General features: G+C 36.1%; 1 protein-coding gene across 3 annotated transcripts in view; it reads right to left on the reverse strand.

Moving 5' to 3' along the window:
* Window positions 1-12055: 12055 nt before the first annotated feature.
* Window positions 12056-24816, reverse strand: part of LOC145693114 (serine/threonine-protein phosphatase PGAM5, mitochondrial-like) — a 39684-nt gene continuing 26923 nt past the window's right edge. For 2 of the 3 annotated variants that reach the window (XM_081768822.1, XM_081768821.1), the window contains exon 5: window positions 12056-12572. In XM_081768822.1, coding sequence (XP_081624948.1) covers window positions 12422-12572 — 151 coding nt within the window. In that variant the 3' untranslated portion in view covers window positions 12056-12421. The remainder of the gene's footprint in view (window positions 12573-24816) is intronic. The other variant, XM_081768823.1, reaches the window with a different exon arrangement.

The raw sequence follows: 24816 nt of genomic DNA on the forward strand, positions 1-24816 counted from the left end.
TAGGATCTTGGCCAGCCATTCCGCTGCACTGGAAGTGAATAGTGCAGTTTGGAGAGAGTCCCCTCTAGTTTAGTTACTGTATGTAGACAGAATAGTGATTCTACTACATTACAGATGCCCGCTTAAGCAATTGAGCTTTGGTCGTTAGATAGGATATTCAAATGATAGGGATTTAGGAAATAAGTTGTTATTTTTAGATGCTTAATCCTACGCCTATAACAGAGGCTATTGGATTACTATTGCTTGTTTAGAATGGGAGTATATAAGCTTCCTAAGGGTCTATGGCGGAGGTTAGTGACGCACGTATAGACTCGAGGTTTTGGTTCCGTCCTAGTGGTGGAGGAACATTTATTTTGAAATCCAAATGCGTTTGGGTTCGATCCCTGCTTATGTAATTATAGCATATTTAGGTGCTGTAAGAGATTAGAGATTTCTCACTGCAACTTTCATTTAAGAGAGTGTTAGAGTGAGTATTTAACCAAATTCCTTTATTTCCTTGAGTGTAAGGAAATTTAGATAGAGCCGTGAGTAGAGGCTGACATCCTATCCCTAATACCAACCTATCCTATATAATTATTTGCTTAAGCTAGATAGAATCCTTTTGTGGACTTAACTTGGAGTCCCAGAGACAGGTTTAGGCCAGACAGTGACCTATGACTCAAGGTCCCGTCTTTAAAAGCAAGGAGTACGGTCCAGGAGTAACTGAATTCTGTAAACCGTATTTCCACAGGTCCCTGCTATAATAGAGAGTAATTTGATTAATAAGGAAATTAGGATTTCTAGAGTTTAGATTAAAATACTTCCTTTCTCCATTAGTTATTGGGGAAGGGTAAGAAGGAAGATAGAGTGCATATAGGGCGGAGTGGCGTCCTGAGTTAAAGTTAGTAACCTACCTTTAAATTAGAGTATTCTATTTGTAAATAAACGAATAATCTCCTATTTAATTTCTCGAAATTTCATTTAATATTCTTTGATATGAACCAAATACCCTAGACATTACGAGCAAGTAATTTGTAAGGACGTAGATAGTAAGTTATCAATATTTAGAGAGTTGTTAGTTGTTATCGCTAATTATACGGAATTGATATTCATACTTGGAAGATTATTAGCTTAAGAGATAAGAGGATAGGATTTTTTTTTCTTCCAAAAGTGGGGAATTCTCGTCCGGCATAGAAATTAAATGAAACCGAGAAACAGACGTAGGAGGAAAATGGAGAACGTAATTGAATTAGACTTGTTAAAATCCGCTTTAGGGATAGATTCGGATGTTGATGTAGGAATGGACCAAATAGTAGAGGAAATACGTAAGCTTAGAGAGGGGAATCAAGAAAATAATGAGCACAGAAATTGTAAATGTAGTAATTTGGATGAAATAAAACTACCGTTACCGAAGTTCTCAGGACAAGTATCGGAGAATCCATTCGATTTCCTCGATGAATTGACAGATTTTGCCAAGAGCAAAAATATGACAATGAATGAATTGCTAGAGAAAGTTATTCCAAATGCCTTAGTTTCTGACGCCCGTAAATGGTTTAATTTCAAGTCGAAATTTACAGATTTTACTGCATTTAGGCATAGTCTACTGCAGGAATATTTTAGCTTTAATTATGAAAGCGAAATAGAAGCACAATTGGCGACACGAATTCAGAGACCGAACGAATCGTTCTCAAGATTTATTAGAGAAATGGCATTGCTTTTCTCTCCTATGAAAAATCCAGTCGAGGAGATAGAACAGATAGCCAAGATTGTAAGTAAAGCACACCCTAAATATAAACAATTTCTTCATGATAGGAAATTTGCTAACTTAAGGGAGTTGGAAGAATACGCCTTGAAAATTCAAGCGTATTTATTAGAAGATTATAACTATGCTAAGCAGCATAGCGCAGGGAAGGATGAAAGTATCCAATTGGCTGCAGTGAGTAGTAGAGAGATAGGCACTGAGTCAGTCCCCCCGATTAGGCCGCAAGCATTAAATCCAGCATATTTTAGCAGGCAAACAAATGAAAAGAGAGAAAGTAAAAAAGAGGGACCAAGTAAGGCTGAAATTAAATGTCATGCGTGTAGAGGTTTTGGGCACAAAAGCTATGTTTGCCCCAGCAAGAAAAAGGTTGAGAACCACGGGAAAAGGGAAAATATTGCAGCTACGGTCACTAGATTTCCTAGAAAACTTGCTAGAGGGAAAAATGCACCTCCTTATCTTTTTGGGAAATTTTACGGACAGATTAAAGACTGTTACTTGGACAGTGGATCATTTATTTCATTAATTGATGTTAAGACCGCGAAAAAATGGATTGAGAATGGAGCGAAGTCGGAAAAAGTAAATGAAAAGATTTTGTTAGCTACAGGTGAAGCTAACTGCAGTCTTGTGGTTATGCCAACTTTTTTCATAAAAAGGAGGAAATTTACTCATAAATTCTATGCTCTTTCTCACGCTTCTATTGAATTAGTGCTTGGTGCTGATTTTCTATCAGAAGCAAAGATAGATCTTTACCTTGCGAAAAATTCATGGTGCTTTAGCGATGAGTCGTTTCTTACGAGATTCGTAATTCCAGAGGATCGAGAGAGAACTTCAAAAAGTTTGTCAACATCAATGAGGGATAACGGTACTCTTAGTAAAGGGGGAAACGATGGTGCGTCAGGAAAAAGAAAGAATTCTTTTTTATTGCATCGAAAGCAAAAAAGGAATCTCAAGGGTGGAGAACAGAGCCACTAATAAAAGCGACAATATTAAAGAGAGAGGTATTCTTGTTTTGCGACTCTGGCAGCCTACTGAGCTTTGTTGACGAAAACGAAACAAATTTGTGGAGAGAGAGAGGGGCGAAGTTTAAGATCCATTGTATTTAAGTCTAGCGAATGGGTCAACGACTTCCTTAGAGAGTGTGCTCGTAGAAGTTGAATTTTACGGCGATAAAATTAGGCAACGGTTCCACGTGGTATCTTCTCTTCTAAAACCCTTGATTGCAGGAAGAGACTGCCTGGCGAGGGCAAAGATTGTTTTGTGTACATCGCTCCGAGGATGGTGTATTGACAACGGAGGGATGGCGGTATGCGAGTATGACAAACCTCATAAAAGTAGAGGGGAGGGAAATGTCCCTTGTGCGGCCATTGAGAATGCTCCCAGCCAACTTACAGAAAAGATGTTAAACAATGTTAGTTTAGACCCACAGAGAAAAAATAAAATGAGAAATATTTTGGAAAAATATAAGAACGTTTTTTCAGACAAACCAGGAGTTACACATTTAATGAAACATCATATAAATATTAAAAACCCCAAACCCTTTTCCTGTCGGCTTAGACCTATGTCTATAGAGAAAAGGCAGATTATGGAGAAAGTGTTAGATCAAATGGAAAAAGATAAAATTATAAAAAAGGCGAGTACTCCGTACGTAAGCTGTCCGATTTTGCATAAGAAAAAGGATGGTAGTTTCAAGGTCATATTAGACAGTCGAAAAGTTAACAAACTAACAGAGAAGGAAAAAGTAGGTTTGCCAAGTATAATGGAAGCCCTAACTCACTTAGGAAAGATGAATTTCTATGTTTTGATTTATCATATGCTTTCGCTCAGATTGAATTAGATGAAGAAAGTCAACCGTATACAGGTTTTATAACTCATTTGGGCACGTATCAGTTCATCAGAGGAGTTTATGGATTATGTAATTACCCATTTGCTTTAGCCAGGTTAATGCAAATGGTTTTAAAGGAACTATATTATACTAAGGTCATCTCATTCTATGATGATATAGTGGTGGGCGGTCAAACACCTGATGAGTTAATTGAAACTCTTGAAGAAACGTTGAAGAGAATTAGCGATGCAGGACTTACCCTTAACCCGGATAAAGCAGTTCTTTTTAAGCAGAAAATAGAATTTCTGGGATATACTATTACTCCCGGTAGAATAACATGCACTCCGGAGAAATTAAAGATGGCGCAGCAAATTACTAGGCCGAAGAATGTAAAACAGCTTCAAGCGATCTTGGGATTTTTCCAGTTTTTTCACTTTCGGATACCAAATATGGCTATGATAGTTTCACCGCTTAGATTTGTTGAAGCGAGATGCAAAATTTAAATGGGAAGAAAAAAACGAGAAAGCGTTATTGAAACTAAAGGAGGAATTAGCCAAAGATCCTGAATTACTTCTACCAAAGTTAGATGATCCGTTCTACTTATATGTGGACGGAAGCTCGGTGGCTACTGGGTACACCCTCTGCCAAAAGGATGATAAGGGCCGTTTAGCAGTAGTAGCGTATGGATCTAGAAAGTTATCTCCCACTCAGAGTAAATATAGTTCTACGTATCTAGAGCTTTTATCCATTGTTATTGCACTTGAGAAGTTCGAGTTATATTTGATTCATGCTCCTGTCATTTATGTATATACAGATCATAGACCGATTTTATCACTGATAAAATCTATGAAAGTACCAGCGCTTGTTCAGAGGTGGTTAACAAGAATAATGAGATTTCCAGTTGTGCTGAGATTTCAGCAAGGGAAGACAAATCCCGTAGATTTTCTGTCTCGTCTCGAAAACTCGCACACTGAAGGTCCAGAGTTTGAGGGGAGCAACGAGGCTAATGAATTATTACCGTTAGAAGCTGAAAACGATTCTGGTTTTCTAAAGATAGAGACAAGCGAAGGAAAAGTAGTAGACGTTCAGGAGCTACCAACGTCTGAGGTTTTACTCATTGATTATAATAGTTTTAGGGAAGTAAAACTATTAAAGAAACAAATGAAGGAAAAGAAGAGAAGAAAGAACTTAATCGTGAGCAGTTAGAAAATTTTCTCTAGAAGAAAAGAGAGAAATGCTATCAGAATTACCTTACTGCATGTTAGTAGAAGAAGAGGAAGAAAATAATTATGCAGACTTCTCGCAAATCAGAGATTTAGATAAACTTAGAGAAAATCAAAATGGAGATTCTTTTATTTCGAAATTCATTGCTTTCTTAAAAGGAGATAAGGTGTCAGTTTCTAGTAAGCTGAGACAAAAATTTAAGAGACTGAAGAGAAATTGTTTTATAGACGAGAATGGAATTCTGAAAAGAAGATTGAGAGTAAATGATGAAGTTAGGGATGTGGTTTGGATCCCAAACTCATTGAGGGCAACTCTCTGTGTGATGGCTCATATAATTAAAGAATCAGGTCATCCTTCGTGGATAGAAACGCTAAGAAAGTTGCGGGAAGCTTACTTCTGGCCAAGTATGCGTGACGATGTACGAAAATTCTGCAAAGCTTGTGTTCCCTGTAGTTTATACAAGGAAAATACTAATACTAAGTATGGGTTTATGGAATCTTCATTAGCTGTTAGGCCTAACCAGATATTATATGTCGATAATTTTGGATCCTTAGTGCCGAGTAAAATAGGAGGATATAGATATGGATTAGTCCTTGTTAATGGATTTTCAAGATTGGTAAAGATTTATCCTGTCAGAAGACTTACTGCAAAGACAATGGTAGACTGTCTTTTAACTTTTTTCTCCGAGTTTGGACATTATTCTCAGATATCTAGTGACAATCACTCAATATTTTCAGGAAAATTGTGGAGAGAAACAATGAGTCTGCTTAAGACGTCATTTTATTAGCGCTTATAGGCCAAAGGGAAATAAAAGCGAAAAAATGATAAAAGATGTAAAGACAATACTCGGCATGTATGCTAACAAGCATGAAAATTGGGCGAGAGATATTAAACTTATTGAATTTGCAATAAATTCCAGAGTTTGTTCGGCTACGGGATACAGCCCAGCATTTCTATTCTTTGGAAGGTCTTTTAAACACCCGTTATATGAAACCCAAGAAGAGAAAGAAGAAGTTCAAGAGGAGCCAGATTATTGTAAATATGTTCGGGAAATCCAAACTGAGAATGGAGACTGCTTACAAACGCGCGAATGAGGTACAGAGACGAAAACATGCTGACAGAAAACAAATTTACAATAGAGGTCGACGACCGAATCCATTCAAACCCGGTCAGATGGTATGGTGGAGGATAATACGGCTTTCTTCCCCCACTAATAAAGTGAGTGCAGGCCTCTTACCCGGATACAGCGGTCCTTGGAAGATCGAAAAGCAGTTAGCTGCAAATACTTATATAATTCGGAATCAAGACAGTGGTAGAACAGTCAAGACAAACGCTGATATGATCAAACCTGTTTTTATGGCCCCAGAATTTTGTAAGAAGGTCCGTGAACTACAGCCAGAGTTTGCCAAAACACTATTTCCAGACGAAAGAGAAAGTAAAGTTGGGGGGAAAATAAAACATCCCACAGACGTAGTAATTTAATCTTTTTTTTTTTTTTTAAAAAAAAAAGATTCTTTGTGCTGTTATTTTTTCTTTCTTAGAGAAATTTAGCTAGTTTAGGGAACAAGCCTGGCCAAGATCACAGTTTCTCGTCTCGTCGTTTACTGTAAACATCGTTGTTTGTAGTCTAAAAGCTTTGAAAAAATGTCGAACGGATCTAAGAAACCTACACGTAGTGTGTACGTTGCTGCTCGTCCTATAGCAGATGCAAGTTTTGAACTTGAAATATTGTGTCACGTAGATGCTTCACGAAACAATAAGCGTCGTATGCGTTTTTCCCAGTTAAATAACAGTAATATTAAGAAAGTTCGAGTAAATGACCCAGGTTATACTCTGAAGGACATTAGAGCACTTCAATATCAAGAATCGTTGCAAAAGTTTAATAAGCAGTTGTTCACGAAAGAGGACTCCAACCTTGGTGGACCGAGTTCGAAAGATTCTACCAGTAATCCAGATGCTATTGTCGAGGATGGTTGTTTCTTGGATCTAATCACTGATGGTGAGGGATTAGATAACCTTCCCTTAACACCAGGTAAGGACTTAGATTTATCAGGTACTGTGAGCGGAGTCGAGACGGCAAAAAGGAAGTTGGACTTCTAGTGAACAGAAATCTGCAAGTCGGTAGTGCAGATAAAAAAAAAAAAAAACAGTGGAAGTGAGTGAACAAGTGAAGTGAATAAATATTGAATTAAATTTGAAATTAACAATTTTTTTATGTTTTTTAAAGACGGTCACGAGACTAAGTACTGAAGGGAAATTCTCCCTAAAAATTTTAAGTCGTTACGAAATTAAATGAAAAATTTGTTTGTTTTTGTTTTTGTGATTGTGATAGTGTTGTGATGAAAATTTTTTGAAATATAAGACTGATCCGGACTATAAACTGAATACTCAAAATAACAAGTGAGAATAATATTCTTTTTTTCTTTCTTTTTTTGTTTTTTGTGATGGGGTTATATGCAAGGTACGTCTTGCGACCTTGCTGATATTATATTCAAATATAAATGATATAATTTAAATATTGCTCTATTTAATAATTGTGTTTATTTATAAGTTAGAAATCCAGGCCTGGAGTATATTAATTTATTGGTATATATATCTATTCATTTATTTTATTATTATTAGTGTAAGGAAATATTTAATCAATTTACGTTGTATATATATATATATATATATATATATATATATATATATTAGAGCATCATCCCCTATTATTTAAGAATTAACCATATTATTATTTACAGTTTAGCTAGTTCTATCGTTGCTTTTTTTCCATGCTAACTTTTTCTCTTAGAAGCCTGTCGATGAGGCTAGCTTCTAAATCCATTGTATTTCAGTCTCCCTTACTGAGAATTTTCTATTCTAGAAGTTGGCGCTAAAAAACTTTCTAAAGAATTTTTGTTGCTATTTTTTTAGCAGGTCAAAACGTATAAAAAGGCTGCCTCCCCTATCTTCGTCGCTGTGCGTTTTGAGGATTCCTGAATGTAGGATCTTGGCCAGCCATTCCGCTGCACTGGAAGTGAATAGTGCAGTTTGGAGAGAGTCCCCTCTAGTTTAGTTACTGTATGTAGACAGAATAGTGATTCTACTACATTACAGATGCCCGCTTAAGCAATTGAGCTTTGGCCGTTAGATAGGATATTCAAATGATAGGGATTTAGGAAATAAGTTGTTATTTTTAGATGCTTAATCCTACGCCTATAACAGAGGCTATTGGATTACTATTGCTTGTTTAGAATGGGAGTATATAAGCTTCCTAAGGGTCTATGGCGGAGGTGAGTGACGCACGTATAGACTCGAGGTTTTGGTTCCGTCCTAGTGGTGGAGGAACATTTATTTTGAAATCCAAATGCGTTTGGGTTCGATCCCTGCTTATGTAATTATAGCATATTTAGGTGCTGTAAGAGATTAGAGATTTCTCACTGCAACTTTCATTTAAGAGAGTGTTAGAATGAGTATTTAACCAAATTCCTTTATTTCCTTGAGTGTAAGGAAATTTAGATAGAGCCGTGAGTAGAGGCTGACATCCTATCCCTAATACCAACCTATCCTATATAATTATTTGCTTAAGCTAGATAGAATCCTTTTGTGGACTTAACTTGGAGTCCCAGAGACAGGTTTAGGCCAGACAGTGACCTATGACTCAAGGTCCCGTCTTTAAAAGCAAGGAGTACGGTCCAGGAGTAACTGAATTCTGTAAACCGTATTTCCACAGGTCCCTGCTATAATAGAGAGTAATTTGATTAATAAGGAAATTAGGATTTCTAGAGTTTAGATTAAAATACTTCCTTTCTCCATTAGTTATTGGGGAAGGGTAAGAAGGAAGATAGAGTGCATATAGGGCGGAGTGGCGTCCTGAGTTAAAGTTAGTAACCTACCTTTAAATTAGAGTATTCTATTTGTAAATAAACGAATAATCTCCTATTTAATTTCTCGAAATTTCATTTAATATTCTTTGATATGAACCAAATACCCTAGACATTACGAGCAAGTAATTTGTAAGGACGTAGATAGTAAGTTATCAATATTTAGAGAGTTGTTAGTTGTTATCGCTAATTATACGGAATTGATATTCATACTTGGAAGATTATTAGCTTAAGAGATAAGAATAGGACCATTCCTTTTTCTTCCACTACATCGTACGTTTTTATTATTTTGCACTTGCACTTTTCATTCACTTTGATGCTGAAGAAAGATAATCTTTGGCGGTCCCACGGGGATGTCCTTAAGGTTGGGGGGAAGAATTCCCTTACTTTCCATTTTTTCAACTTTCGGGTGATCTTGAAGTTTCTCCATTGTACAGTACAACTAGCTGCTTGTCGTCAAGATGACTTTACAAGCAACAATTACGAACAAATGTTTTAAGATTTCATTTTTTCTATTTTGTGGCAACATTTTCATTATCATCAACGCACCATATATTTAGTATTGGTTCATCGTTGCACCATATAACTTTTAATGCGCTAAACAGAATAATTAACTACATAGCAAATATACAATAGTACGCGCAGTGTTGTTTGTCTGCTCATCCGAAGCATACTGGCTGGCTCTTTTTTCCATTTCTCCATGCTTCTACCAAGCAGAGAGGCTCACAATGCAAACTGTTGATGTCAGAGCTAAAAATAACTATGACAACCTATAGGCAGGAATTTTTGGAGACGAAGTTTGTTCCCTGTGTTGAATTTTAGCACCGTGTTTGGAGAAACGAGAGGGTCTACCAAGACTTCCGTCGCAGACGCGACGCACACACACACGCATATTCGTCTTTGCTGAGAGAAAAATTCTTAAGAGAGCTTTTATACGAGGTTCACTTAAAAAGTTAAAATTTTCTTCATTAATATTCGATGAGCTGGACCATATGGGTACACGTTCTTCCATCAGTGTAAGCGATCAATTTTCACAACCCTAAAGCATAACAGGAATGATTATCATTTTATATATTTTAAGCTTTAAATTCCTTGACAGAATTCGCGACGACAATACATTTTGAGCTGAATAACAACAAGAATTTCCTGATTTCAGTCGACATTTAATTTATTTGCAGGTATGATTTTGGTCTGGTAATACTGATCCAAGATATTTGAAAGTTTCACTGTGTCAAAAGTATTAATTGATATTTTAAGACATTCATAATTTGCCGTATTGCGATCGTTGTGAACTTCCTTGTATTTAGATTTATCTGTATTTACTCATGTCCCTGCAAGCGTTTAATAAGGTCTCTGCATTTCTTTCGATTGTTCTCCTATCAGATTTACATCATCAGCATACACCATAATTTGGTCAATACCATGCAACTCTAGGCCCTGGTTCCTAGAGTTTTGATTTTTCTTATAGCGTACTCCGGAACAAAGCTGAATAATAACAGCGATAACGCATATTCTTGTTTCAGGCCAATCTCGACGTGGAAGCTCGCATTTTTCTACTCGGACTTTACTCTGGGGTTCATTTAAACACTTAATAAATCTAGCATTTTCGGTATTCCAAATTCTGTAAGAATGTTGTACAATGTTTTCCTCCTAACCGAGTGGTAAGCCTTTTTAAAATCAATAAACGGTTGATGTACTGGGTAATATATTCCCATTTCTTTTCGAGTATTTGTGGAATGGTAAATATCTGGTTGATTTCTGTAGATCTAAATCCACACTGATAATCTCTAATAATTTCGTCTGCGTATGGGGTCAATCTTATTAATAGAATGTTAAGAGAAATGCCTCGGTAATTATTACAATTAATTTTGTCGTCTTCCTTGTGAATTGAAACAGTGATTGATTCTTCCACTCTTTTTAAATGCATTCCATAGCTTTTCTTTTTTTGTAAAAAAAAGTTTCGTAACGATATGTTGAATTTTCTTGTTAAAAATTCAGAAACCTTCAGGACTGGGTAAACCGTGATGTTGGTTATATATTCTACAGCCTAGGAAACCATACGCTCAGATGAACCGTCTATTATGTATATGATCCATGAAGAGAAAATTCGATACTTTCCCGATTCTGAACAAGCTTAAGGAACAGAAAGTGCATTACAGAATTTGCAGCTTTACCGATTTTGCAGATCCAAAGCACCTGATAGGTGTAACAGATTATTACGTATGCGATCAATCAGTGAAAAATTTGTTTGAAATATTCATACAATGTATATGAAAGTTAAAACAACTGAAAAATTTCAAGAATGTACAAAACTATCCGAAACGAAGCTCTTGATGTGCAGATTTCTCTCATGTTTTTCTTTATTTTCGTTCAAAAAGAGGGTGTGTGATATTTTGAAGTAAAATACTGCATACAATTTTGCTAGTTATTTGTGTATCATTTTTTAAAAGTACTTATTGTATATAAGAGGTTAAAATATTATTACATATATTAGTTAATCCTTTGGAATTTATAATGTAAATATGTTAAGAATTAAAAAAAAAAAAAACTTTTTGAAATTCATGGTTTGTTTTCGAGGTTTCATATTATTATTTGCAACAACCACTATTTAAATAAGTTTTTTGTTGTAGAGAAGCGAAACAAAGTCTGCTTTATCAGTTTAAAGCAAAATTTTTAAAAAAAGACCAAAATTTCCCAAGCAAAAAAGCGAAGCAGAAAAAAACCGAGTTTTTATTTTTAAAAAAGCCCGATTTTTTCCGAGCCCTTGCATCTCTATCTATGCAACACATTGTTACTTTTACATGAAAATCTATTTTCTTAAAAATGGCAGAAATATTCTCAAGAAATCAAAGGAAAACATTTTAATATTGATGTAAATTTTCTTAAAATAGCACCCTTTCTAATTGAGTTAATGGTAATGTAACAAATCGTCCGAACTCTTACATGCATCAGCTATATTTTCCTTTGTTTGCCCTATCTCTCATGATTTCATGATATTTTATTCCTCCTTTAATTTTTTCCTGCACCGATTTTTTCCAACAATTCTGACGTATTCATGGTTGGTTGGAGTTTAGCGTCTCTTTCAGCACTGAGGCCACATGAGAGACGTTCTAGAGTTTAAGATGGAGTACAAATACCGAAATACGCTCAAACTTTTTAATCTTTGCCCACTGAGAATAGAACACTAATCCCATGCACCAAAGGCATACGTGCAAATCACTAAACTACAATGTATTTATAGTATTAGTCATCACACTGTTCTTTCGTACACTTTCATCTGCTGTCGAAAGAGAATTTGCACAGCTTTGAGATGGGAGTGGAGAGAAAACTTATGAATTTATACAATCCTATAGTTTCAAGGAAGGAAATTAACTCTGCTTTACTATGTAATAAAACAAAATCAAACAAAATTAATATTGTTATTTATTACGAAAAACATCAGTCGATTGTTCTTAATACTCTTTCTTTGACAACATACATTCACAATAGAAAACTCGACTAAAAAAAATATGATCTATACACATTCATAATCAAAATGCTGCATTATCCAAGAATAAAAATCCACCTCAATTAAATAAAATTGAAACAACAAATTAATATCACTTCTAAATAATAATAATTAATACAATAATCGATATGTTAGTAACAGAAGCTAATCACACACACACACACACACACACACATACGCACACACATCCATATACACAAATACTTCATGTACAAAGAGTTCTATGCATGTTGTCTCCAACGGAAGACTTCGGAAACATGGTGTCAGCTGGTAGTTATCATATCCGGTGGCATATGACCTGTATCACCCAACGTACGGAGGACAACTCTGCCATTCGGTCGAATAATTACCCACGTAATACTTGCATGATTAAGCGTAATTCGAAGCCAAGCTTCAGGAGGAAACTGCAGGGCTCTGGAAATCAACAAAACACAATGTTACGATTACAACATTAATAATAATAATACTAATAATAAAGTACTCTAAGATTTCTCAACTAGAAGAAATGTATGTGCTAGTCACAGCACACAACTTGAAATTTGACTTGCAGTTCGAGTACCATTCCGTTGCAGTCTCCAATTATAGCTTCATCTACACATTCTTCCTAAATGAAACTGTTGTAATACAGTAAATTAAACGCTGGGTCACGCCATGCTAGAAACACAAGATTCATCCATAATCATCTCCTGAATCTACAAGCTTTTACAACCTGTCAATCAATTTTGAACTACAAAGCAGTAAAAGCAGTAAGAAAGCTCCGGATTTGGAAGAAACACTCAAGTCATTGCTCATCGCACGTCCTTCACATTGCGCAATTTTTCCCGTCACAAGGTTTTGGAGACTGAGAAACATTACGCGTAAGATTTGTAGACACAAAACATGGGTGAGTCACTTTCCCCTACCCAACTTCTTATTTCACATGGGTGATCCTACTGTGTATGGCCGGCCGGCTGTTGACAGTAAACCTCTGTTGTGATTAGTCTGGTTTAGTGTAGCAATTTAAAACGGATAATATTGCGCATATTCTAACAAACACACATCACCCTAGGCGAGTGGAACTCGTTTTGTTCTGTTAGTGTCACTACTGAATCTATTTTGGGTGCCAGCTGATGTTAGCGATTCATGTTTCACTTCGGTTCCATTTTTATCTTCTGTCATTACTGTGTCTAAAAACTAATATCTTCTGGAACGGTTCAAATATGTGAAGAGCAATTAGTGTGGTATCACCCTGCGGAGTATGCACTGTCCAGGTTTGGACACACAACCAATGACGGTAAATGGTTAATGGTGTGTTGTGGTCAATTTTCCACAATTTGACGTGACAGTTATTCGCACATCGTCGCTGTCAAGTTCACCTGGAATTTCCTTTATAATCTCGAAATGACCTACAGTATTGATGGTTTCTTCTATCTCCAGAGTTGCTCAATGTACTTGGCAAGATTCTTAACATACCATATGCCTGCCACGGTCACGTTCAAACACCTGTCATATTCTTGCCATGTTCAAACACTTGTCACTGCCATTCAGCTTGCTGCAGATTGTTCTTCCTCCGCATACTAATACACAAAGAATTATCTTTTACAGGGATAATCTTACATCCTTGTCATTCGCCCGTGTATAGAATAACTAAATAGTATCTGACTGTGTTTCAGTAACGGTAACTTCCAAGGAAATTACATTAAATGATTTTCTACTTCATCCGTTCTCACTAACATTCAAATATTTATTTATGAAGTTTCTCTTTCGTACCAATGTAAGTATCAATAACAGTTAATGCTAAAGGACATAGATGTGCCGTACTAAAAAACTGTCACGTGATAACAGTCAGTAGTCGAATCAGTATCATTTGCAAGGTAAACATGAAGAGAAACAGTCTTAAATCATCGACGTTTCAAAGGCATTAAAAGATGATTGTTAATATTTATACGTATTATAAGCAGAAGTGGAAATAAGGGGAGAACGCAAGAGGACAGCATCCTCCTAGTTCTGGAATTCCATTTCCATCCCTAATTATAAGATACCTTTTTATGTTCAGAAACACTCAATGATGACTGAATGATGGAAAGATAAGTACTACACACTAAAACGACCAACTGAGCTACTAGTGACACGATCAGTGTTTCTGTTTTGGTGTTTTATTCTCCCAATTGCAAAATCAACTGCTGCAATTTTGCACAAGCAAACTAATTGGTGGATATTTTAGTTCAGCAAGAATCGAGATATTATATATGTATATATACAAGGTGGATTATTTATATTGAAACGACCTTGAAACTTTAAACTAGTTAATAAAAATCGATGAAATTTTGTAACATGCAAAAATCGACAGGGGGACATTGTTCGACATACTTCGCAATACTACTCGATTAACAGTACTGCCAACTCAATACAAATTTCTATTCTTTCAAATGGCACTATGTCAGATTATTGTATACTTAAAATCGACATATTAAACAAAAATTCACACTACCACATTTATTATTATGTGTTACAAACGAAGGTCGCTACAGTGTAATGAACATCTGTAAAGATCCAAATCTCGAAGATCTATACAGAAGTAATTACGTTAAGTGAGACGGACGTATCAATTCACATCAGATGTATCTTACTGCTGAATACTATGACCATGATATGACGTACTACTGACAAGAAGGAGAAAAGTTACAAGAAATAGAAAAATTTTACTTTTTTCTAAGTAAAGTAGAGTAAAATCTTGAAGTAAAGAGTAAAATCTTCAAAAAGCATTTCCACAAACATCACGACTAATCACATGAATGGTTTCCAACAAACGTAAAGACCATAATCTTTTACAGTGATTTGATATCTCAATTCATTCCATAGATATGATGAACATTAGTAAAGTTTGCTTCCTTCCTTAAAACTACGTAACTGCACAAACTTGTTGAAATTAGAAAGACGAAAACAACATATTTTATAAAAATCTAACAGCTACGTCTTTTTAAGCAGTATAGCAATCTCTACCCAAGTTTTTCACATTTCCGAAATGGTTTGAAGTATCAAATTCCTAGAAACGGCATTATGATCTTTACATTCATTGTAAAGCATCTATGTGATTGGATGTGCTTTGTTCAAAAATAACACTTTTTTGAAGAAAGTAAAATTTTCAATCCCTTGTAATCTTATTTCTGGATGTTAAAATAAGTAATATCATGGTCATGGTATTCGACACTAAGGTAGTTCCGATGTATCGTGGCAGACATAAGTCTTTGACCAGGTAATGGTGACTGCTTTGAAACAAATGCAAAATATGAGAATTAAATCTGTCATTTCTGTAGTTTCGTGTGGAGAAGAAACAAACTTGTGAACCAAAGGTTTAAGAACAACTCAAGTTATTAATATAAACTTTGCCGAAGATTATCACAAAAGAAACACGAAAGACTTTTTGAAACGAAGAAAAATAACATACAATTTTCAAGCGGAGGCAAAGAAACCTAACGTAACAAGACTAAAGACGAATCATTTACAGCGTAGTGAACGTGGTTCAATGGTCAAGGCGCTTGACCAGTACTTTGGAGGTTCTTGGATCGAATCCACGTCGGGCATTTTCTTTTACTAAAGGAATTTTGATGGCGATTAATCGGCGATGACACACGTTTTATTATATTCAGATATTTGAATACTCGGATATGTCAATACTTGAACTATCAAATCTTCATGAATAATAATAGTAATAATAATTATTATTATCTCGTAGAAGATTAAAAATTATTAGAAACTAATTATCGCTTAAGTCATACCATTACAAGCAGAAACATGACATTTGGCAAAAAATATTTACATTCGAGACGGTACAAGGCTAACTTAAATTATCGTCTCGCTTTGGAGATGAGAATCAAGACAAGGCGAAAAGTATCGTACACATTTCTCGTCTTATCTCGACTCTCGAAATAGTGTATGCCACTCTTTAAGTAACAATTGCTGTGTAGACTGAATCTTATACGTTATTTTGTTACTTTGTATTTCAGAGATCACTGAATTATGGTCTGTGTATATATTTTGTAGCAAAGCTTTTATAATTACATCTGCATATTTGACAAGTTATATTATTATATGCCTTACTGTTCAATGATATTCAGTTATCTTTATTACAGTTGTTTTCCTTAAAACATACAATAGAATACTTTCTACATGAAACTTTAGTGGAAAGTATCATTGTTTAAAATGTGGGTAGTTGCAGAGGTGTGTATTGAAGGTACAGAACCCCCTCTCCGAAATCCCTACGTTTAAGTAAGTTTTGCAATATTTAGGGCAACTTTAAAACTTTTAACCATTATTATTATTATTATTACTGAAGTGTTGTTAATTTAATGGTTCACCCTCTTCCACCCAGCTCCCACCTAGTGGGCATTGTGCTGAACAAACACCGTGTGTCTAGGTTTTCTCCGGGTTCCGCTCCCTCCCAGTTCCTTTATTCCAATATTTCTTTCATTCTTATCATCGACGTCTCCTGTAACTTAGCCGGCATAACCATTCCTTAAAAACAAACTCCCTTACGACTCTTGTGAGTTCAGTATCCTTACTTTCTACATGAAATTTGCCTGGAAACTTTCCGTTTTAACATTTCGCTAGTTGTAGGGACGTATTATGCAGAGGGTATGTGCTGATGATACTGACACTTGTCTCCAATCCCGACTATTTTGTAACTTTTGCCTAACGCTATGGGCGATTTTACAGATTTTAATACAATCCGTCCTCATACGGAATTTGTATTCTATATTATTATTATTATTATTACTGAATATTTGGGACCTAAATATATTAGTCCTATTCCAATGCAAATAAGAATACTGAAGTTAAGAAAAATTAAAAGAAATTTTTTGGATCCTCTATAAGGATGAATTGACTTATAAGAGATACTTTGGAAGGAAAAGAGGGGGAAAAGAAGGTGTCAGCTACTGGACAATACCAAAATCGAACCTTCGGATGCATTAACAGAAACTAAGTAGGGTTTCTCTTCATCAGGATACATAGTAAAGCCCTTTATTTGGGTAAAAGACATTGGAATACGTATGCGTTATATTGATATTTTAACAAAATATACAAATAAATATAAAAAAGAATAGTTCCTATTTACCAATTTTGGTTGAACGAATATATGGAACGTGTTGAAAATGGCGAACGAAAATATTATTTCTAGTAAGAGTGGAAGAACTTAGTAACAATTCCACAATGACGTTTCAGACAAATTTATGACTCATAGTAGGCCTTAAGGATGACCTGTTTGTATTCATGAATTGTTTTGGAAACACGCGAAGTTTTCATACAGTAGGAATCGAGAGTGTAGATTGTGACGTCATGTTATTAGTTTTTCCCTTGTGAAGGAAGTCGTTTCAACTCTAACTTGTTAGAAAGAGAGAAATTGGCTATTTTTCATGTTATTATACATCAGAAATATCAACATTCTAAATTATAAATATTTTCTGAATTTCCTCGGTAGGAATCGAACCGCGGACCCTTACATTACGAAACGAATGCTCAAGCCACTACCCTAAGACTGCTCTTTTAAATAAGAGTCAAGAAACACTCGTCTATGTAGCAACTTGCAAACGTTTACGATTCCAATATTTTATTAACGATGAAACACTGATTTTGGTCATGATAAAATATAATCCAAAGAATTCAAGTTTAAATTTTAAAAAAGACCGAAAGTATCTCCGTAACTTATCTCTATTATATTCGGTTATTTTCGTTTTCCAGTTATTCCCAGTGACCTTGAACGACAGGGACACGAACACAGATACATCGAGGACATTTAATATTTCAAAGGCTCTCCCACTGGGAATCGAAACTGAGACCCCGCCTACTGAACTATCTGATGGGTGAGGTGCCTGGTTCGTTCCCAAGGCAAGTAAGCTTGAGATGGACAACATCGTGTTCGTGGGTTTTCTAGAGACACTCTCACTTTCTCATTCTACCAATTCTTCCATCATAATTCACTTGCTTCAGTCATAGTCTTCCTCAACCTAACAGGCATAATCGTTGGACACTAAACGTAAAGATTTCATTTTCAAGCTGTAAACCCAAACCAATCCGAATCGAAAAACAGTTGTATTTTCTATTGCTCATTAACGTGTTTTCACAAAAAATATGTAGAAAAAAAAAACATGGGGAATCGTAATTCCATTCAAAAGTGAAACAGCAGACTCATAATATCTTAACCTAAAACGAAACTACATACCATTTGGAACTTTTCCAAAATATGTAAAGATATTCTGAAAAGTGCCAATCAGAGCTGAAGTGGGTCAGTTTCGGTGGGTCAAGTTTTCTGAGTGTTAGTGGGTCGTGGGTCAACAGCATGTGACCCACTGCGACCCACCACCCACCGTGACCCGCTACCCACTACTCACCATGACCCACTCTGCTCACTGCATTGTAGACAGCATCTCCTGAACAGCATATTTCTTCTAACACTCGACCCTAGCCATAGAATCTAAAGGCGCGTTTCTGATTGGTTGCAGTTTGCGATTGTCCAAACCAGGCCCGCAACCAGAGGAGGGCTAGGGGGCCTGGTACCCCTAAACTTTTCGTGGCCCATCCAGACCTCAACACAGAAAAAACAATTTAGATATGTGTAAGAAAATTTTTAATCACTTGTCCTTCCCCTAACATATTCATGGTCTCTCTAAACCACTGTGGCTGGTTGCGGACCTGGTCCAAACCTTCTGGTGTGCGGGGCTTCTAACCCGTTCCTACTCCTCCTCCTCCTCCTCCTCCTACTACTACTACTACTACTACTACTCCTTCTTCTTATACAGTGGAATTGTATAGCAAAACTGCACACATAACGTAAGTACACCCTCCATTCCAAAAGAAACCGAACTTTTGAAAACAAATAGTACCACTAGTGCCATCTGTTGTAATATTTTACCGGTAGATGGCGTAGTCCCTCATTGACAACTGGTATAAATGTCATGACATTTGGATGCACGGCAACAAAGTTATTGCGTTTCAACTGTCAGTGTGTTGTGTACATCGGTCGGAAAATGAGTTTCAAACAACGAGCTGCAATTGAGTTTTGTGTTAAACTGGGTAAAACTTTTAGTGAAACGCACTAAATGCTACAAAATGCATATGGTGATGAGTGTCTATCCCGTACGCAAGTTTACGAGTGGTTCAGGCGATTCAAATCGGGTAGAGAGATCAGGCCGTCCCAGAACCGGATTATCGGAAGAAAACATCGAAAAAGTGCGTGAATTCATCAAACATAACAAAAAATCGTCGGTGAAAGTTATTGAAATGGAATTAGGCATTCCTCAAACAACCGCATACCGCATTTTGACCGAAGTTTTGGGCCTTAAGAAGGTTAATTCGCGGTTTGTACCACACAAACTCACCGAAGACCAAAAAGTTGATCGAATTGCGCACTGCAAAGACATCGTTAAAAGTGCTCGGCAGGATCGAAACTTCTTGAAATCGATTGTAACTGGTGACGAGACGTGGTGCTTTGAATATGAGCCCGAAACAAAGCGGCAAAGTGCTGAATGGAGAGCGCCGGATGAAGGAACACCCAAAAAAAGTCGCTTGATGAAGTCAAAAGTTAAGGTGATGCTGATTTGTTTTTACGATTCAAAAGGAATTATCCACAAAGAATTTGTTCAGCCCGGCCAGACAGTCACTGGAGAGTTTTACTTGGGCGTCATGAAGCGTTTGCTGGCAAGAATTCGTCGTATTTGGCCCGAATATCGCGAAATCGGCAGTTGGACTCTTTTGGACGATAATGCACCATCACATCGTTCGCGACTTGTAACTGAATTTTTGGTCAAAAATCACATTATTCGGTTGCATCGTCCGCCCTATTCACCAGATCTCGCTCCGTGCGATTTCTATCTGTTCCCGAAACTGCATTTGGCGATGAAAGGAAAGTGGCACGCATCGATTGATGCCATTGAGAAGGCGACGACCGCCGTCCTAAAGACCATTCCAATAAAGGACATGGAGAAGTCGTTTGACAACTTGTTGGAGCGTGCAAATATGTGTATCGATGCAGAAGGGGAATACATTGATTAATAAAAATGATTTGTTCCAAAATGTACATTGCTTTTTTGTTTTTTTAAAACGTTCGGTTTCTTTTGGAATGGAGGGTGTAAATCACTTTTTTGCATATTATTTTTTTTATAAAAATAGAAAAAACTTTCCTTGCCCGGGTTTGAACCCATGCCAAAAGCAATTATAATTACTAGCGCATTGCGCTAGTACGCTCGGTCACGAAGACCACTAGTAACAGTTATTTGATTTCTGCTGTATTTATGGTACGTGGCGAGAAACGGATAACTTTAACCAGAACTGCGTATTTAGCTTCTATGAGTAGAGTCGAGCGTGCTTTTAAAATACCCTTCTGAACACTGGTGAATTTGTCTACGTTTTACTTTTAAGGCCTCCATTTCCCTTTTACATTTGTTTCTGTTTACTTACCTAAGATGAGTATCTCTAGGTGAAAAAAGAATTTGAGGCATATTTGGATATTGATATTTGTAATTATAATAATAGCAATAAGACCCATAGTACTACTTGGCTTTCGAGACTGAGAGTTTTTAGAGGAGCTAACTACAGGAAAAAGTACATTTTTGAATCACTGTAATATATAAATTATTATATAAAAAATGAATGTAACTATGTGTGCCTAATCATTACGGCCAAATTGCAGTCAAATGAAATCAATTTTGGTATATAGTTAGGCCTTAATCCCAACTTGGATGTTATCATATTGCTTTCATTATAATAATATACTAAGGGATAGTGGGGATCCGAATTTTCGCGAAAAAAATTGAGTATCTTACAAGCTGCTCAACTTACGGAGCTGAAATTCAGTATATTATCTCTTTATTTAAAATGAACAGAACGTCTCTTAGCATTTTTTTAAAAACTTCTCCTTTATGGGGAGGAACGGCATTTTCTATATATGGTAAATTGATAGTGGGTTAGTTTGTAAAAATAATCGAAAACAATGGATATTAGTTGAGACACAAACAATACAGTGCTTCGTATCATATATCCACATATGCTTACCATCAGGGCGGATCCAGGACGCACTTCTGGGAAGCGGTGGGTTGTAATACTGCTACTTAGAGCTACTTTCAAGAGCTCCGAACTCTGGGTTTTATTTATATATAAAATAAGAAAGTTTCCTCTTCTGATGGGCGATCGCCCCCTCCTGGATCCACCCCTGCTTACCATGCGCTTTCTCTATAATAATTGCTGAAGCTTATTTATTATATGGAGCGCTTAGAGCACAGGGCAATCAAATCATAAAGTTGTGAGAAAAATAGACATAAAATTTGTAATGTAAGCTTCTGTACGTTGGTCTACTTACCCTGATTTGGAACTTTAAAAACCTCATCCGTAAGGAAATAATTAGAACATGATAACTTAATTGAAATTCATCGTAATTTTACCCATGACAAACAATTTACCATTTTATATCATAAAGATCAAATCTATCGTTATTGTAACAGAGCGATGCTTGAACGATTGACCGTAGAAATTCAAACTCCGATTAGAATTTCACAACCTGGTTGTATTACAAGTGTAAACTCTTTAGTCGGTAAAGAGGCCGTGGTTCATGAGTCAGAGTTGATGACGATGTGTTTTAGTGGGTCAGTGGTTCATGGTGGATGGTGGGTCGGAGTGGATCATAGTGGGTCATGGGTGAGAGTGGGTTAGGATGGGTGGTGGGTCGTGGGTCACGGTGGGTGCTGGGTCAGTGGGCCGTGGGTCAAGTTTTCATTGACCCACGCCATTTCTGGATTAACTCGTTTGGGTTCGGTTTAAACTTGAAACAGAATGTGTCCGTTTATTTCTGAAAACGAACCGTAATTTGGTTGTTTTGTTTGAAAACACACTATATTGCCACTTTTCAGAATATCCGTATATAATTTGGAAAAGTTCCAAATGATATGTAATGGTTTCGTTTTAGGATAAGGTATTATGAGTCTGCTGTTTCACTTTTGAATGGAATTACGATTCCCCAAGTTTTTTTCTCTATATATTTTTTTGTGAAAACACGTTAATGAGCAATAGAAAATACAACTGTTTTTCGGTTTGGATTGGTTTGGGTTAAAATATTGAAAATGTAATCTTTACGTTTAATGTCCCACGATTATGATTAAACCAAGTGAATTATGATGGACGAATTGATATAATGAGAAAGTGAGAGTGTCCCGAGAAAACCCACGAGCACGACGTTATCCGTATCAAGCTTACTAGCCTTGGAAACGAACCAGGTAACCCACGCATATAATAGTTTAGTAGGCGGGGTCTCAGTTTCGATTCCCTGTGGGAGAGCCTTTGAAATATTAAATGTCCTCGATGTATGTGTTCGTGTCCCTGTCGTTCAAGGTTATTGCAAATAACTGTAAAACGAGAATAACCGAATATAAAATAGAGGTAAGTTACGGAGATATACTTTCGGTGAATCAGAAAAAAGAGTGATCTAAGGCACGAGGTTCCAGTTAATTATTCGAATTACTCTTAAGACCACTTTCTCCTTTATGTTCTTGCGTGTTTGTAGTTTTTTTTTTTTTTTTTTTAATTTGAATTCTTTGGACTATAGTATTTTATCATGACCGAAATCAGTGTTTCATCACAAATAAAATATTGTAATCGTAAACGTTTGCAATTTCCCTGACGAGTGTTTCTTGACTCTTACTTGAAAGAGCAGTCTTAGGGTAGTGGCTTGAGCATTCGTTTCGTACTGTAAGGGTTCGCGGTTCGATTTGCGCCGAAGAAGTTAAGAAATATTTTATAAATTAGAATGTTGATATTTCTGACGTATAACAACATGAAAAATAGTCAATTTCTCTCGTTCTTACAAGTTAGAGTTCAAACGAGTTCCTTCACAGAAGAAATACTGACAACATGACGTCACAGTCCACAATCTCCTTTCGTACTCCCTGAAAACTAGCGTGTTTAGCAAACAATTCATGAATACATAAGGTATGAGTCATAAATGTGTCTGAAACATTATTGTTTCATTGTGGAATTGTTCCTAACTTCTTCCACTCTTAGTAGAAATAATATTATTTTCGTTCGCCATTTCCAACACGTTCCATATATCTGTTCAACCAAAATTTTAAAATAGGAACTATTCTTTTTTATATTTGTATGTATATTTTTTAAAAAAATATCAATATAACGCATACATAATCCAATGTCTTTTACCCAAAGAAAGGGCGTTACTATGTATCGTGATGAAGACAAATTCTACTTAAGTTTCTGTTAAGGCATCCGAAGGTTCGATTTTCATATTGTCCCGGAGCTGACACCTTTTCCCCCTCTTTTCCTTCCAAAGTATCTCTTATAAGTCAATTCATCCTTATAGAGGGGCCAAAAAATTTCTTTTAATTTTTCTTAACTTCAGTATGCTTATTTGCATTTTAATAGGACGTAATATTGAGGTCTCAAATATTCAGTAATAATAATGTGGAAAGTATTTTACTGTATGTTTTATGGAAAATAACTGTAGTAAAAATAACTGAATATCACTAAACAGTAAGGCATGTAATAAACTAATTTTTAGGATATGCAGAGGTAATTATGAAAGCTACGCAACAAAAATACCTACACAGACCATAATTCAATGAGATCTGAAATACAAAATAACAAAATAGCCTACAGCCTATAAGATTCAGCCTACCGACCAATTGTTACTTAAAGAATGGACATACACTATTTCGAGAATCGAGACAAAACGAGAAATGTTTACGATACTTTTCGTGTCGTCTCGATTCTCATCTTAAAAGCGAGACTTTAAACTGAGTTAGCCTTGCCCCGCCTCGAATGCACAATGTTAATTCTCATGTTATCTTGTTTGTTTTAGAAACGAGATGAGAAATTCCTCTTCTCGTGGGCAACATTAAACAAAACCGAAATATTCTTGCCAAATGTCACGTTTCTGCTTGTAATGGTATGACCTGAGCGATAATTAGCTCCTAACCTTTAATCTTCTACGAGATAATACTAATTGTTATTATTCCTGAAGATTTGATAGTTCAAGTAGTGCAACATCCGAGTATTAAATATCTGAAAATAATAAAACGTGTATCATCGCCACCAAAAATTCTAAAGTAAGAAAAATACCTCCCTTACGGAGATTCGATCAAAGAAACTCCAGATTACTGGTCGAGCGCCTTGACCACTGAACCACGATCACTACGCGGTACACAATTCGTCTTTAGTATGGTTACGTTAGGTTTCTTTGCCTCCGCTTGGAAAGTTGTATGTTACCTTTTTTCATTTCAAAACGTCTTTCGTATTTCTTTTATCATGATATAAGTCAATAATCCTCGGCATAGTTTATATTAATAAGTTGAGTTGTTCTTAAACCTTTAGTTTAGAAGTTTGTTTCTTCTTCACACGAAAGTACGGATATGACAGATTTAATTCTAATACTCTGCATTTGTTTCCAAGTAGTCGCCATTACCTAGTCAAAGACTTATGTCCGCCACGATACATTGACACTTATGTCCGTCTCACTTGCGTTATTACTATTATTGAGACTTCCAAACTTTGGAAGTTTACGGATGTTTGTGATACTGTTGGCAACACTGTTAATCGAGTGGTATTGTATGTGGAGCATGCCAAACAATGTCCCTCTGTCGATATCTACATGTTACAAGATTTCATCGAATTTTATTTATTA

The sequence above is a fragment of the Thermobia domestica genome, chromosome 8 (assembly GCF_964235325.1).
Source record: "Thermobia domestica chromosome 8, izTheDome1.hap1.1, whole genome shotgun sequence".
Classification (NCBI taxonomy): domain Eukaryota; kingdom Metazoa; phylum Arthropoda; class Insecta; order Zygentoma; family Lepismatidae; genus Thermobia; species Thermobia domestica.